The sequence below is a fragment of the Talpa occidentalis genome, unplaced genomic scaffold, assembly GCF_014898055.3.
Source record: "Talpa occidentalis isolate TD23 unplaced genomic scaffold, MPIMG_talOcc4v2.1 talOcc4.18, whole genome shotgun sequence".
NCBI lineage: Eukaryota > Metazoa > Chordata > Mammalia > Eulipotyphla > Talpidae > Talpa > Talpa occidentalis.
Window position 1 is genome coordinate 9,705,289 of NW_023601851.1, and position 17,455 is coordinate 9,722,743.

Sequence of the window (17,455 nt, forward strand, 5' to 3'; positions counted from 1 at the left end):
TCCTTCATTTCCCCCCGCTTTTAATCAGGAAAGCTTTGGTTATTTGGGGTCTTTTGTGTTTCCATATGAACCTCAGTAATCTTTGTTGTATTCCTCTGAAGAATGTCATTGGGATATTTATTGGGGTTGCAGTGAATCTAGAAGGGGCTTTGGGTTGGATGGCCCTTTGGACAATGTTGATTCTTCCACCCCATGAGCTGGGTCTTTCTTTCCATTTCTCTAAGCTTTCTATTATTTTTTTCCACAATGTTTGATAGTTTTCCTTGTAAAAGTCTTTCACCTCCTCTGTTAAATTTATTCCCAGTTAATTTTTTTGTGTGTGCAATTGTAGGTGGGATGGCTTTGTTAATTTCCTCTTCTAGTTCATTATTTGTACTTAGGAAGGCATATGTTTTTCAATGCAGAGTTTGGTGGCATTACATACACTCACTCTGTCGTGTAACTCTTATTTCTGAAACCAGGGTGTCCCAAAGGCTTACATACACCCCCAAAATAGACCTGCATTCTTTCTGCTCATTGCTTAACCCTTTGCACTCCGCTGTCCCCTCTCAGGGGACATCGGAATTCTAGCATATCACTCGGATGTCCCCTCTCAGGGGACATTGCAATTTATTAGTGATTATGGGGAATTGAGTTATTTCAACACAACTTTTTGAGACATGCATGTTTCCCTGAAGTTTTATCTTGAAATGGCACAAGAAATTAAATCAAAATATCGTAAAATTACTAAGATATATACAAGAAATGTCAGCGGGTTTTGTGTCGGACAAGAATGTGAGATGCGTGCTCACGACGGTCCGAGCACTTCGCGACACCACTTGAAAAGAGTGATACGGGGAGTTTGTAGAAGAACGGTCGGTTTTCAAACAGTGCGTACTGTGTAGTGAGATATATAATTACAAATAAACAAGTCTACATCTGGAGGAAAAGATTTTCAAAGCTGAGCTCATTTTGGTTTGAAGCTTCGAGCAGTGCACATAGATCTAAAGAGGAGAAAATTGGAAAAGTGATTCTTTTCTTAGTGAATAAATTGTTTGGTGAAAGCTATTTTGGTAAATATCATCTTGTCAGTTAGTAATAACAATTAGAAACTTTCAACCCATGCATTTATTTATATTTTTTATTAGAACAATGGCAAAGCGTCCAACCACGAATGAGTCTCATGACACAAGTAGTAGTAAAGATGAGCTCCACTAATAAGCCTGCAATGCATATTGGGGAGTGTTACAAAACTTATCATACTGTACAAAATTATAAACAATAAAATATTGTTTTTTTTTTTGCAAATATACATTCCTCGATGTCACCCAATTCATATAAGTCTCTGGGCTGTGCTGATGCTGCGCGTCCTGACCCCAGGATGTGGCTGAGCTGGGCAAGGTCCCCACGGAGCACGGGGGAGGCCTCTCCTGGGCCTCTGCCAACAGCATCACCACCCACCTGGGCCGCCCACCCATCTGCAGAGGCCTCACCCGCCACACCACTGGACGCCCCAACACACCTGCAGGGGGACGTGACACGACCCCCTGAACACCTCACCTTCAGAGCAGAGAGTGACCCTTGCTGCAACAGCCGACATGGGTCACGTCACAGCAACAGGCACTTCCAGGGAACGTGGCACTAGCAGAGGAGCGTTGTCTTAGCAAACCCTGCAGGCCTCTTTGGACCAGGTCTGAGGTGAAGGCTGAGGGGCCCAATGCCATCTTTAATGGGCGCTCAAGGACACCTAGGAGCCTGCAGCATCGTGGAAAGCGCCCTGCGGCCTAGGGGTGAAAACCTCAGCAACCTCCCATGGCGCGTTGAGGAATATGGCCCATGGCCCCAACACTCCAGGTGGAGTATGAAGGGACCAATGTACCTCCCCCTGAATCAGGGAGGATGCTCTCAGGGGACAGACACCCCATCAGTCACCGACCTGGAAACACAGGACGGGGGCTCTGGCCGTAGAGATGTTCCTGACTGAGGAAGCTGCATAGAGGGCAAGGACAGGGAGTAGCGGGCGCCCAAGTCCCAAATCCATGATCAGAGAAACAATCCCCGATGGACGGGCCCCGAGCACAGCCCTGCGGAGAGGACGCCGCGGAGCCGACACAGGGCACGACTGCAAATCCACAGACCAAGGCTAGGTGTGGACATGCAGGCGAGTAACGGGGGCAAACTCAGCGGGCCTCGGAGCCTCAGGAGAGGACTCAGGCCAAGCCCCTCAGCAAGAGACACACCACAGAGACCCCCACGACCAGCACCCGCTCCCTAACCGCCACAGCCGCGGGAGCCCCTGCTTCTCGGCCCCAGCGGCCACCCCTCGGGACTGTTCTGCTCAGGGAGCTTTATTGTCCTTACTCCTGTGAGTAAATGTCTGGCTCTTCTGGAACTCTGGGCTCCACTTGGAAGTACTTTCGCACCAAAGACAAGAAATGAGGAAGAGCACACCCGAGGCCTCAGACTCCGGGCCTGCTGCACAAACTCTCCGCTAGGCATCACCACGGAGCCAAAGAAACACATCAGATGGTGCCCGGGGCCCCTGAAGGGGGAGTGGGAGCAAGAGTTATATCAAGGACTTTCTCAGCCACCACATTCCACACCGACCACTCACCCCAAGCTATGAACTGACTCAGACAAAGACCACATTCAGGACACGGCCAGCAACGGCGGAAGGGATTATGTTCTGAACAAAGAGTGAAGGAAAAAGACCTGGATTACATCATCACCTCCAGGAGGAATACAGGGGAACGAAGAAAGGGTCAGGGGAAAAAAAAAACTAGCAGGCAGATGACAGAGCTGAGATGCCAGCAGGGGATGGGGCAGAAGAGGGGCCAGGAGGGGAGGAGGAGCACCAGGGCCTGGGGTGACGGGTCACAGGGGCGGTGCGGACAGGACATTTACAAGAATTATACAGAAAGGGAGCAATCCAATGTTGCACAAAGATGAACAATAATTTAATAAAAAAATTAACAGGCAAGAATCCTTTCCTTTAAAAAAAATTCAGGGGCCTAAGTTGGCGCAGGGGTGAAGTCTCACCACTATGAAGCTGTTCTCAGTACTGCAGACATGAGTTCGATCCCTGGCCGGGGAGGTGACCCAAGGGCACAGTAGACCTCTCCTGTGTCCCCACTGCCCCCTTCAGCAGTGGATTTCAGTAGATCCGCTTGTAGTGCACCCCACTCTCTCGGTGGAGAATCCTCTCACCCCCTCATACCTCCGGCTTGCACCCCAGATCTTGTATGCAGAATTAATCTTCCAACAAAATTCCCTTATTTTGTAGAACTGGGGTGTAGACCAGAGCTTCGGGGGTGTTAGGATTCACCAGATAATGAGTGTGGTGACAAACAGGCAGAACCACTGAAATACCTGGCTAACGGGAGCAGCGGGTGACACAGGAGAGGCCTGCTGCGGCCATATGTGGGGCGGCTTCCTAGCTGGGGCTGAAACCCTGGCCAGAGCAGGCAATAGCGCTGAGACTTAACCCCAAGGCCACCAGGGAGGCCCCGAAAAACCTTCATCATGAAAAGTAGGTAAAGACATCTGCAGACCTCAACCTATAGCCGATAGCACACAGTTCAACGTTTCCTTCTAGAGGAGGACATTTTGGTGGTGAGCAATTCCAGCATCAGGGGGCACCACAGAGACCTAGAGTACTGGACAGAATGTGACGACTAAGTTACAAAACCCAGAGAGATCACTTACCCACGCAACATGCAGTGTGCCATGTAGACAGACAGCTGCTGTGGACAGGCATAGCATCGCCCAGGAACTTAAGAGGATACTAGAGGCAACGGCAACAGGAACAGCAACATCATGACTGCATGAACTTGGGAGAACAGAGTGAACCAGGTAACTCCACGCAATTAGGATTGAAACTGTATGTCAGTTCCCATTGCTCTCAGCTGCATGATGTGGTTTGAGCTCCTACGTTTGAATATTTTTAAAAGATTTTTATTTATTCAAACATACAAGAACCAGGGTACAGGCCAGATGTGTGGGAGGGTGAGAGGATGCAGCAGAGACAGAGCGGGGAACAGTACAGGCAGACTGACCGAAATACACTGCTGAAATACATGCAGTGGGCCAGAATGGAGAGGTCTGCCGCACCATGGGGCTGCTCCTGGCCGGCCAGGAAATCAAACTCCCACCGCAAAGTCACGGACAGCTTCACAGCACTGCGCTTAACCACCTGCACCACCAGGGGAGGATTGCCTGCACACTCTTGACATTCATAGTGTTTCCCTCCAGTGTGGAGTTTGTCATGCCTAGTGAGGGCTGACTTCCTGAAAAGTATTCCCACTCTTCACAATCATAGGGATTTTGTCCAGCGACATCTCTGATGTCCAGTGAGAGCTTGCTTACGGGAAAAAGTTTTTCCACACTCTTGACACTCATAAGGCTTCTCTCCACTGTGACTTCTCTGATGTTTACTGAGGGATGATTTCTGGTGGAAAGCCGTCCCACATTCTTGACACTCATAGGATTTCCCTCCATTATGAATTCTCTGATGTGTAATGAGGTGTGACTTACGTGAAAAAGCTTTCCCACACGCTTCACAATCATAGGGTTTCTCTCCAGCGTGACTTCTCTGATGTCTAATGAGGTTGGACTTACGGGAAAAAGCTTTCCCACACGCTTCACAATCATAGGGTTTATCTCCAGTGTGACTTCTCTGATGTCTAATGAGGTTGGACTTACGGGAAAAAGCTTTCCCACACCCTTCACAATCATAGGGTTTCTCTCCAGTGTGAATTCTCTGATGTTTACTGAGGGATGATTTCCACTGGAAAGTCTTCCTACACTCTTGACATTCATAAGGCTTCTCTCCAGTGTGACTTCTCTGATGGAGACTGAGGGATGATTTCCATTGGAAATTCTTACTACATTCTTGACATTCATAAGGCTTCTCTCCACTGTGAATTCTCTGATGCTCCTTGAGGTAACACTTACTGGAAAAAGCTTTCCCACAACCTTCACATTCATAGGGTTTCTCTCCAGTGTGAATTCTCTGATGTCTAATAAGGTGTGCCTTACGAGAAAATGCTTTCCCACACCCTTCACAATCATAGCGTTTCTCACCAGTGTGACCGCTCTGATGTTCAGTGAGGGATGATTTCCAGTCGAAAGTCTTCCTGTACCCTTTACATTCATAAGGCTTCATTCCAGTGTGACCTCTCTGATGGTGAGGGAGGGATGATTTCCAGTGGAAAGTCTTCCTACACTCTTGACATTCGTAAGGCTTCTCTCCAGTGTGAATTTTCTGATGCTCAGTAAGGTGAGACTTCCTGGAAAAAGCTTTCCCACACCTTTCACATTCATAGCATTTCTCTCCAGTGTGAGTCCTCTCATGTAGAACACGAACTGACTTACCGGAGAACACTTTCCTGCACGCCTGACATTCATAGGATTTCTCCCTTGTATGAGTTTTCTGATGGACACTAAAAGCAAGTTTCTGCCTGAAAGTTTTCTTACACACCTGACACGGGTAGCGCTTCACTCCCGTTTGAGACTGTGGATGTAAAGTGAGGGCAGTCTTCCATGAGTAAGTTTTCACATAAACGTTAGAGCCAAACAACTTCACTGCAGTGAGATTTCTCTGGTATCCCCTCTGTAAGGAAATCTCAGCGGTGCCCCCACACTCATCAGGTTGATCGTCTGCTTGTGTTTTCTGATGTTCAGTCAGAACAGAGGTTTTAGAGGCCGCTTCACCATATCTCTTATATCCCAAATTATTCTTCCCTAACTGGGTACTCTCACGCGGATAGGTGTGAAATGTGTTTCTGAGACTGGCCCCACTTTCATAACATTTCTGCTGCTCATGTTCAACATACCTAGGAGGATTCAAATGCACTGGAGTCATCTCCGCAGCTCTCCCCTTTTCATTACAACTGCAGCGAGTCTGTCCTCCTTGGGTTCTGTCTCGGACAACGAAAGGTACCTTATCACGGGTGTCACTGCACTCATTGCATTTATGGACAATCCCTTCCAGAAGGGCTCCTCTAGGTGTAAATACTGTTTCTTCACTCATGACTTTTCCTTGTTCACGAAATTCAAAAGGCTGTTGAATGTTCTCAATCACCTGGTGACTAAGGTGCTCAGGATACTTGATGGGTTCCCTCATTCTACTAGAGACCTCCTTATTCTCTCCAGCATGTTCTTCATGAGGCTCACCAGGGATCATCATGGTCCTATGTATAGTAAAGTTCTCAGACATCACTGCTGAATTGTTTTCATTTTTGATACTATTGTTCAAACAATGAATTGAGTGCAAATTGATTTTTTCCATTAAGTCAGTTCTCTCGTTGGATGGTGTTTTGCTGCTGGTGGTAAGAACTTGCCACAAATGTCTGCCCTGATTTGCAGGGCTGTCCTGAGTCAGGTGATCCACAGTACAGACATCTAAAGTGAGATAAAAATGACCATGTCTCTAAAAAGGAAGCATTCTGAGTGAATACTACTAAGCGGCATGGAAGTTCCTATATTACAACATAATTTACAGGTATTGATTTTCTGATTCATGCTTTTTGCCCATAGTAAATTATGGGCAGAATAGATTTTTTGGTATTTTTTACTTTAGCATAGGAGATCTGGGGTGTAGGCCAGAGGTGCAGGCGTGGGGGTGCTGTAGGGGAGCATGCTGTAGGGGAGTATGTTGACCAGAACAGGCGGACTGACTGAAATACACTGTTGAGGGGAGCAGCGGGTGAGACAGGAGATATTTGCTGTGCCAAAGTCAGTGAACTCCTTCACTGTGGATCAAACTCAGGCCATAATAGTGAGAGCTAAGAGACTTAATCCCTAGGCCTCCAGGGAGGCCCCAATTAACAGATTTTCTAATGCCAAACCAGGATAACAAAGCAGTAAATCTAATTTCACAATGGTTTTATAAAATCATAAATATTTGGTAAATATAGTCTTTTAACTAGAGTTGTCGATTTCAACCAGAAGCATTTCACCCAACATAGATCCTACACACTTTCTTTCTTAGACTGACCCTGTGCAGCTCTTGAGGGTACTTTCTGAATAACCAAGCCCTGCAGAGGCCATGGCTTTCCCAGAAACCTGTGGACTGAGAGACCCAATCATTGCCCAGGCACTTTAAGCAAGAGGCCTGCTGAGACACAAGGACTCTGCTTCTCCATTTCCTTAGCTTTTCTTTCAACCCCGCCCCGGGCCACGGTCACCTGCAGAGGTTCTCAGAGGCATGTGCTTCCCTCCACGGAAGAGACCAGTCAGTTCATATTTAAATATTGTATCACATAAGGCTCAGAATCCTAATACATGCAGCAAACTCCACCTCATCATTGTGTCCCACGTTCCTGCTAAGCGATAGGAAAAATGTTCTGCATCCATCCTGTGTTATCAGCATTAACGTCTTTTCTCACATCCTTCTGAGAGCAACACCCTGGTGGTCTCAACGCACTCCCTGGAACCTGTGTTTCTGCTTTGTTCATAGCAGCTCCAGTTTTTTTGTCGTGTGTGACTCTCAGCTACATCACACTGTCGTCGATTCCTTTACTTTCCTCCCAACGATTCCCACGAGAAGGTGGAATTGCACAGGTCACACTGCTCCCCAAGGTATGAGCCCCCAACCTGAAACTCTTGGTTCCATGGCTTTAGAAACCACCACCTCAGGTTCCCCCTCCCATGTCACAGAACATCCCTTCCAACGCTGAACAATTCTGGGTCCTCCTCAGCCTCACAATTACTATGAGGGTGGTCACAAGGCTTGCCCCTGAAACACTACTCATGTTCTAAATAACTCTCCAGTCAACGCCTCTCTATCCCTTTTGAGTTAGTCACCGGCTCAGTGACATCTCCAATAGCAATACATAGCCTCTATCCCAGACTGCAGAGGGAACTATAGATATGACATGTCAGTGCAACCCATTCACCTCACCTGAGCTCTTGAAAGAAAAGAATTATCTCTATAATGATGCGTATGGAACACACACAAAAACAACATCCTCCACTCATGCTGGTCAAACATCCTCTGTGGCTTTACCTCTCTATTAATGAATGTATATATTACATATTCTTTCCTCACAGAGCATATAACTTCAGAATGTAAAGATCATTTCTGTGAGTACTGTTGCTCTCCCCTCAGAAAATTTACCACTGGCTAAACTTCCCATAAACATACGGAAAGAATAAAAAATCCCTCAACAAGTACCTAAAGAAAACAGTCTATGAGAATACACTAAGTGAGAGAACAGAGAAATGTGATCACTGCAGAATAATCCCCACAGTATCAGGGACTGCATACTGGTTTAAGAACATAGACAACCATCATTAAAAGAGCAGGACGAAATTCACAAGAGATTAATATTTGGAAACTGAATAAAGAATCAGTTTGATATATGCAGACACACTCTCCAAGGTTGGACACTGGAAAAGCACCTCAGTGTGGCCAATATCACTGGCCACATTCCCAGCCCCTCTCAGCCTCCCGGCCTGGCAAGCACTGACTGACCTGAGAGGTCCTGGTTTGGGGGATCGTCCACAGTCCACGGCTGTAATCCCTGCTCCGACCTGATGCTCTCCTCAGGATCGGTAACACAATGCCCTGTGATGAGAAAGTGTTGGTCTTTGATCAAGTTCAACTTCAGTCTTTGAAAACTAACAAATGCAGTGTAAAGAGCTGTTCAAAAGAGGCCAATCTGAATCTTTCCAAATGAAAGCCAAAACACCCACAATGTACACTGCCTGCCATGTTCAACCTCACCAACACTCAGTTTCATAAGCAAGTGCACACTTATCGGTGCAGAAGACAGCATTGCACTAGTGTTACACTGGAGCTTCCTCACCTAGGGACAGTAGGTGATTGCAGGTCTCCAGCATCACATCCCGGTACAGGGTCCTCTGAGCTTCACTCAGGTACCGCCACTCCTGCCATGTGAATTTAACAGCCACATCTTCAAATGACACTGTCTCTTCTGAGGGAATATTTCTCATCTCAGGGCCGACAGCCTGGGTCAGATAGAGCATGTGCAAACACATCTTATTTTGTGGGTCTTCGGTCCTGTATAGAATTTGCAGATGAAAGAGCCTCGTCTCCACATTCACCCCTTTGGTGCTACAAGTAGAACTATAGCTTACCTTATATATTTGGAAGTGTCTATGATTCTAAGAATAAAAGGATGAATAAAATTGGCTCCTTGAGGAGCTGATAGCCTGGCTGGCAGGTGTAACAGACATACACCCGGAATCATGTGCTAAAGGAGCTTCATAACACATGAAAATCGTGTACAACTTTGTGAAAATATTTTACTCCTGTGACCTCAAAGCCTGGTATCTCCAACTCACAGTAAACAAAAACTGAACCCAAAACCAGAATGTTCAAGCAATGAGGTGGGAAAAAGCACAGGTAAGAGATGTTCAACTACAAGCAAGTATAAACCAGAGATGCACTATGGGCGGGTGGAGGGATTAGGGTCAAAATAAGGGGGGTGGGATGTATGGGGACTATAACCAAGATGAAAATGCATAACTTGTGCAGAAATAAAAAAATGATGTAAAATATATATAAAATAAAATTTTAAGAAAAGATGTTCAGCTGACAGAGTCAGAAGATGATAGAGCAGTTCATCAGTTCTAAAATGGAAGGACAAAGGGGAAGAGAACTTGGTACGAGGAATGTTTTCCTAATATGCTGTACACATGACGGGCTGGTAGACACTGGAATTCCTCATGCAACTGGACATGTGTCTGATAGATCAGGAAGTCTAATTTGAAAACAGAAATTTGGGAATCAGGGCCTCCCTGGTGGCACAAGAGTTTAAGTCTCAGCACTATGAAGCTATCGGCAGCTGCTACAGCATGAAATCGATCCCCAACCAGGGAGCTATCCACAAGGTGCAGTAGATATCTCCTGTCTCCCCACTGCTCCCCTCAGCAGTGTATTTCACTCAGTCTGCCTGTTCTGTTCCCCGCTCTGTCTGTGGTGAATGCTCTCATCCCCTGCACCTGTGGCCTACACCCGAGTGTTTATATGCATACATAAAATAAATATTAAAGAAAAGAAAGAATTTGGGAATCTCCAGGATATTATTGATAGTTTCATCACCGTAGGGGAGAACACAGTGACCAGAACAAAAGGTATTGAAAGAAGAGGTAAAACAACTAGAAGAGACATATATTTATTTTGGAGAAAGAAAATAAGAGATCATAGCAATGAAAGAGTTTTGGAAAATAAGATACACGGTGTAAGAAAACAAACATCTTAAGAAATCCATAAATTTATTCAATCATTTCCTTTCCTGTGTAGTAAATCCTGTGCACCTCCACATACATATAAAATAGGAACCCATTAAAATAAATTTCCATTTGTATTAGCTAAAAAAGGATTCAGAGGATTTTTCCTCAACACAAAACAAGTCCTTGACACAGCCACAGGTGAAATCAACATTCACAGTGAGAGGAGGACTAACAAAGATGTTCAGTGTCCCCTATTCACAATGGGTTTGGGTGACGTTACGTAACAACAACAACAAAAAGACAACATACATAAAAATGGTCATAACTAGTTATAATCCATTCTTGGAAAACTAATGAAAGCCACAGTAAAGCAACTCTGGAAAGGAAAACCCAGTGAGCAGACTATAAAACACACCCGTGTTCACACACACAGGAGCTCCTGTACGCTGCCAATGAAATGACAAAACAGTAAGCAATGCATGTAGCGGAACCAAGGGCAGAGACTCGCTGGAATAAAGAAACCCGGAGGGTTAAACAATGAATTAAACAAATGCAAAGACACAACAGCATCCAGGACACTAAGAGCCTGCTGCACTGACAGCAACTCTCGCAAGGTAACCTGGCACATCCCAGTTCTAGGAAAACAAAAATGCATTTATTTACAGGCTCATTGATTAAAACACTAATACGAGAAATAAAACAGCAGAGAGAAGGTGGATGGCTCATTTCCGCGCATAGAAACTCACGGGACCTCCCAGCAGGAGTGGGCTCAGGATGCCATAAAAGGATCATATGACGAAATGGGACAATGCAATCCCCTCATGTTTTCGACCCTGTTCAAAATGGAAATATGCCGCCATGAGTAAAGGACTGGAATACACAGTTCTGCAAATCACATACCCAAGCGGGTCCTAACACATGAACGTTCTCAATACGAGCAGGCACAAAGTAAAAATGAATGAGAAGTACAAGAGATGAGATTTTACGTCCGCTGGGATCACAATGATTTAAAAAGAAAGAAAAGAACAAGTACTGGCAAAAATTGGGACCGGGCTCCCTTGCACACTGTTGGGGCAAACATAAATGATGCAGCTAGGAGGGAAGACAGGAAGGTGATTCTTGGGAAAAGGGAACTCAGAATGACAGGAGGACCCACACCCACCCCGGGGTGTTCACCAATAGCAGGGACAGCAGGAACGGGCAGAGACGTTTGCTCACCTACTGTCACTGCACCACCAGTCATTACAGCCCAAAGCAAAATCAACCCAAGCCCCAGGTGATGGATTAATGGATAAATAAGACTGGTAAATACACATAAGAGGTTATTAATGAGCCTCACAATGTAACTAAACAATGACACACACTACGATATGAATGCACTCCTGTACGATACCTATGAAATGACAAAACAGTTAACAATGCAATAAAATAAGAGATTCACCAAGAAAACAAGGTGTAATAAGACTCCATTCATACAGGTCTGTTTGTCAAACTCTTGAAAACAGAAAGTCAATGGTGGATACAGGGGCTGAGGGACTGAGCAGTTGGGAGCGAGAGTTTAATGAGTACAGTATTTCATTACTGGGAAATGAAAAAATCTGGAAGGTGGTGATGGCTGTATAACACTGTCAGATACTAAAAGCCAAAGAACACCACATGCAACAACAGCGAAAGGAGACTTTTTATTTTACATTTAAATAAAGGGTCAGGGGCTTTCCTGGTGGCTCAAAGGTAAAGACACTACCTATGGTGCTGTCCCGCAGCCACAGCAGCACAAGTTCAATCCCCAGCCAGAGAGCTACACACATGGTGTGGCAGACCTCTCCTGACTCGCCCACTGCTCCCCTCAGCAGTGTATTTCTTTTTTTTTTTTTTTTTCTAGAGGCATGTCTTATTTATTTATTTATTTGGTTGGTTGGTTTATACATGCACTGGGTATAGTCAGAAGTGCGGGAGGGTGAGAGAATTCACCAGAGCCAGATAGGGGAGCAGAGCAGGCAGAAGGACCGAAGTACACTGCTGAGGGGAGCAGCGGGCGGCAGGAGAGGTCTGCGCGCCATGTAGGACCCTCCTCCGGTGGCCGGGGAGCAGCCGGGGATCGAACCGGCACCGCAGTGGCCGCGGGCAGCTTCGCAACCCAGCGCTCAACCGCTGCGCCACCGGGGAGGCCCTCCTCAGCAGTGTATTTCAATAGATTTGCCTGTTCTACTCCCCACCCTGTCTCTGGAGAATCCTCCCCCCCACACCTCTGGCCCATACCCCAGTTTCTGTATGCATAAATAAGTTCATCTTTTAAATTATGAATGAATGAATGAATGAATGGAGGGCCACGTTTACTAGGAAAAGGAGAAAAGGAAGCAACAGTCATGCTGGGCAGAAGAGCAGCCACTGCTGCTCCCCACAGTGCAAAGGTTTAAAAATGAAACACTTGCATGGTCACAGGTGACAGAAGAGCTGGTAAAATTAGGTTGCAAAATATATTCATTCTATCAATATTCTATAAACATCTATCAAAATTAAAAAAAATCTACCATTAACCATAACTTCAGCAAGAATCATACGTATGACAAATGCAAACACACCTACTATACTCCAGACTCGATGACAGAAACCTGGAGCTCTTTATTAAAAACTACATTGAGCATCACTGACATAAACTCCCAACAACCAAAGGTCAAATGATGAACATCTGCGCTACCTGGTTTTACTCAGCGAGTGTATGTGTTATGACCCTTGTTCAAAGGTGTCCCACTGACCCCTGAGCACTTTCTCCCCCTGAACTCTGAGGTGTCACCACACCCTGGCCAGTCGGAGGCAGAAAATGGAGCAATCTCATCACTGAGAAAATGCATCCATCAGGTTTGGCCAAGAATGAGAACTGTAATGTGAAAGAAACTGAACACACACACACACACACACACACACACACACACACACACACACTCACACATGTACGCATGGCGGTGCTGTTGTTAGCAACCATTAAGATATCAGGTAATATTGAAGAGTAACTTGCGTTGGGTGAGACTAAACTCTGGAACAGAGAAATCCCTTTCTGGTGGCGGGAGACCTGGGCTGAGAAAGATCTAATCCCACACGGGAGGGCACAACACAAGACGAGATTTGCATGTTGCATGAGCGGCAGGTGCCATTGGGACGGCTACAGGCACAGTCAGGTGGGAGCCGAGCCTGTGGTACTAGGCCTGGGCAGGAGGCCCACGCTTAAGTGTAACTGGCAGAAATGGCAAAACACAGTTGACTGACTCACTCAGGAGAAGTGCAGACTGAAGACGGGAGACCAGATCGGAACACAGGGACTAGCTACATTCAGGAGCACAAGATACTCAAGCATTCAGGGACACAGAAAAGAAATCATCAGAGAGACCATGACAGAAGCAAACACAAAGAAATATGCATCTTCCAAAACACTGAAGACGGAGGAAAACTCACCAACACATACGACGAGGTCAACATTGCCCTGATCCCCCCCAAAAAAAGACAGCATAAAAGGGAAAAATAGACCAACACCACCAAAGAATAGAGAAGCGAAAATCCTCAACAAATACCAACCGACTTAATACAGCAACATGGAGTCTCCCTGGTGAAGCAAGTGGTTAAGGCAAAGCACTATGAAGCTATCCACAGCCCCTGCAGCATGAGTTAAATCCCCAGTCAGGGAAATCACCCACACGGCACACCTGACCTCTCCTGTCTCCTTGCTGTTCCCCTAGGTAGTGTATTTCACCAGATCTGCCTGTTTTGTTCCCCACTCTGTCTCTGGTCAATCCTCTCACCCACCACATGTCTGGCCTGTACCCCAGCTCTTATATGGATAAATAAATCAATCTATAAAATTCCAAATGGTTTAAATATTTGGTGATGTACTTGACAGAAAATATAGGGACACACTTAGGACAGTTGCCCCAAAGTGCACTAGGGAACACAACCCCAACATCCAGGGAAACAAAAGCAAAAATCAACAAGTGGGACACCATTAAAACTAAAAGCTTTCACACCTTAAAAGAAACCAGCCCAAAAACGGAAAGGCAGTCTACAGAACGGAAAAAGAATCTGCATGCCACACATGTGACAAGGGGTTCATTCCAAAATTTATAACATCCCCAAACAATGCGATAATCCAACTGATGACTCAATTAAAAATGGACAAAGGGGGGCCTCCCTGGTTAAAACAAGGGGTTGGGACGCAGCCTATGAAGCTCTCCACAGCCTCTGCAGCGGGAGTTCTATCCCTGGCTGGCAGGGAGCAACCCGCATGGCGCAGCAGACCTCTCCTGACTCCCCACTGCTCCCCTCAGCAGTGTGTTTCAGTAAGTCTGCCTGTTCTGCTCCTCACTCTGTCTCTGGTGAATCCTCTCACCCTCTGCACCTCTCGCCTGTACCCCAGTTCTTGTATGCGTAAATGAATAAATCTTAATTAAAAAATGGACAACGGAACTACATACACTCTTCTCTAGAGAGGGAATTCTGACATCCTACAGACAATAGGAATGTTCACCTTAACTTATTTTAAGAGAAATGTAAATTAAAAGCACACTTAGATGCCACCTCACCCCTTGAGAAGGCCCAAATGAAAACAAATGGATTTATACAAAATGGGGGGTGAGGGGTGAGAATTTTATGGGGACTATAACGAAGATGTAAATGATTACACTGTGCAAAAATGAAAATGATGTAAAAATATGTAAAATAGTATTTAAAAAATTGAAACACTAAAAAAAAGAAAATATGGAATGAAAAAAGCTGGAGAGGGCACAGAGAAAAAGGAGCTCTCACCCACGGCTGGTGGCCATGACAGTCGGAACAGACCCTGTGGATGAGGGTGCAGAGGTTTCTTAGGAAATAAAAATGGAAAATCCATATCATCTGCAATACTTCTACACATTATCCTCACGGGAAAACTCAAACACAAAAAGATTTATCCCATCCGTGAGCAGAGCAGCTGTGTTTCCAACTGCCCAGTCATGGCCCAATCTACATCCCTTCGGCAGAGGCAGGGCAGGAAGGGTGGAGCACACACAGGGGAGCACTGCAGGGCTGTGAGGAAGGAGCAAAGGGCCACACTGAGGATAAAATAGTTGGGCAAGGAGGTGATTTTTTTTTTTAAAGATTTATGCATACAGGAGCTGGGGTACAGGCCAGAGGTGCAGGGGAGGAAGGTGAGAGGATTCACCAGAGACAGAGCAGGGAACAGAACAGGCAGATAGACCGAAAAACACTGCCGAGGGACGCAGCAGGCCAGTCAGGTCTGCTGCGCCATGTGGGTAGCTCCCTGGCTGGCCGGGGGGTGGGACTTGTGCTGCAGAGACTACAGACAGCCCCATCGGTTGCATCTCAACCCCTTGTGCCACCAGGGAGGCCCTGGGAGGTGCTATTCTTGAGTGAAATAAGTCAAAAAGTAAAGACACATATGAGATGGCTTCACTCATCTGTGGAAAATAAATACCCAAAAAACATTTACAGCCAAAATACTTGAATAAAACTTGAACAGGGTCATTTGAAAGTAAAGATGACCACCAGAGGGAACAGGGGAATGGGTGGAGAAGTTAGGGAGGGAGGCAGACGGGGGACGGGCCAGAGTGGTTTGGTAGAGGGTAAACAAGGGGTAGGACAAAACCCATTGGGATTGTAGGAAAAAACTGGCAACTATTTCAGCAGAAGGCTTTTAGTGGTACACATGTCAATGACAGATCGAGGAGGGAAAATAAGTAAAAGAATAAGAAAAAAGTATAAGAAGCTTTAAAACAATTAAAAAAAATGAAATTTCCCAAAGGTCACACACGGTGTTCTCAAACATGGCAGGAAAATTTGGAGAGTGTAACTGGACTGGAGAGCAACTTAGGGTGTAGTGAGTGTCACTAGAAATGCATTCAGACCACACCAAGGAGAAATGCGCAGGAGCAGTGGAAACAATGGCCAGAAAAAAGGACTCTGAAGAGTCTACTGGGCACCTTCAGTTTGCAGGCCACCTGAGAGAAAGGCAGGGACAGGTATGTAAGGATCCCCCATTGGACTCAACGGCACACATGCCAAGACTGATGCCTGCATGAAAGTCTCCGAGAGTTGTGCAGGACACAGTATATGATTTTAGCTACTGCACAGAAACCTTAAAAATTCAGTTGGGGCCTCCTGGGGGGCACAAGGGGTTGAGCGTTGGGTTGTGAAGCTGCCCGCAGCCTCTGCAGCGCCAGTTCGATCGGCAGCGAGGGTCCCACATGGCGCGAAGACCTCTCCTGCCATCGGCTGCTCCCCTCAGCAGTGTACTTTGGTCCTTCTGCCTGTTCTGCTCCCCACTCTGGCTCTGGTGAATTCTCTCACCCTCCCGCGCTTCTGACTGTACCCAGTGCATGTAAAAATTAACCAATCTTGAAAAAAAATCAGTTGTCCTTTTTAAAAGACATGTGGCTCCTTCACCCCCATTCTGCACTCAGGTCCTCAGGCCCCATCCTCCCCCTCCTCCCTCACCCCGCACCTGACCAGTGCAGAGCTGGGAAGTGTTTCTGTCCAGCGGGGTGAAGAGCCACAGCCCACACCTTCAGCGTCATCAACCATGACCCAGGTACAGACTCTGACTCTGCGCTGCGTGAGCACCAAGGCAGAGCCCCATCTTCACACATGCTGGACATGTGAAAGTGCCTGGATCTACGCCACATGTTTCTCTGGTGAGGAATGTGTCCCTGGAGAAAACTATGTTTCTAATTTACGTGTCCATTGATGTACTCGCATAAAGTCAATGCACCCGGAGCTGAAGCAAACACAGCACTCACCAGAGATTGACCCATTGTCGCTGCTCTCACAGATGTGCCAGGGCTCTGGAGGCGGCGCTGGGAGGGGCGATGGGGTCCAGCACAGAGGACGGAGGCAGCTGCCCGGGGTCCTCGAGTCTCCTGTCCAGAGCCCGCCACACGCTGCCTGGAGACACCAGAGAGTCACTGAGGTGCCGGCCGTGTGACACTTCCAGCAGGGGCAGGAGAGGCCCCGCGAGTCCATGAGCGGCAGAAGCTGGGTTTAGGGCTCACCATAACTTAACAAAGGTGACACTGTCCACTGCCTCAACAGTGATGCCAAGAACAACAGTCTCAAAGCTGATGAGTCACTTCAGAGCGTGGACATGATTTCCAAGGAGACGACTCCCCAAACGCACTGTTCTGCCAGGACACCCCGGCAGTGGCTCCGCGCCGCTTCCCGCCCTCCTCTCAGTGGACACCCCTACAGGGATGCAGTCCCCCCGGGGTGCGCACATCCAGGCAGGAGACCA

At 46.7% G+C, this 17,455-nt stretch overlaps 1 protein-coding gene across 1 annotated transcript in view; it reads right to left on the minus strand.

Moving 5' to 3' along the window:
- LOC119250690 (zinc finger protein 39-like) overlaps positions 1 to 17,024 on the minus strand; it is a 332,349-nt gene extending 315,325 nt beyond the window's left edge. The window contains exons 1-2 of the mRNA XM_054697668.1: positions 16,965 to 17,024; positions 8,456 to 8,548 (exon numbers count right to left, since the gene is read on the minus strand). Coding sequence (XP_054553643.1) covers positions 8,456 to 8,548; positions 16,965 to 16,979 — 108 coding nt within the window. The 5' untranslated portion in view covers positions 16,980 to 17,024. The remainder of the gene's footprint in view (positions 1 to 8,455; positions 8,549 to 16,964) is intronic.
- Between the last annotated feature and the right edge of the window lie 431 nt (positions 17,025 to 17,455).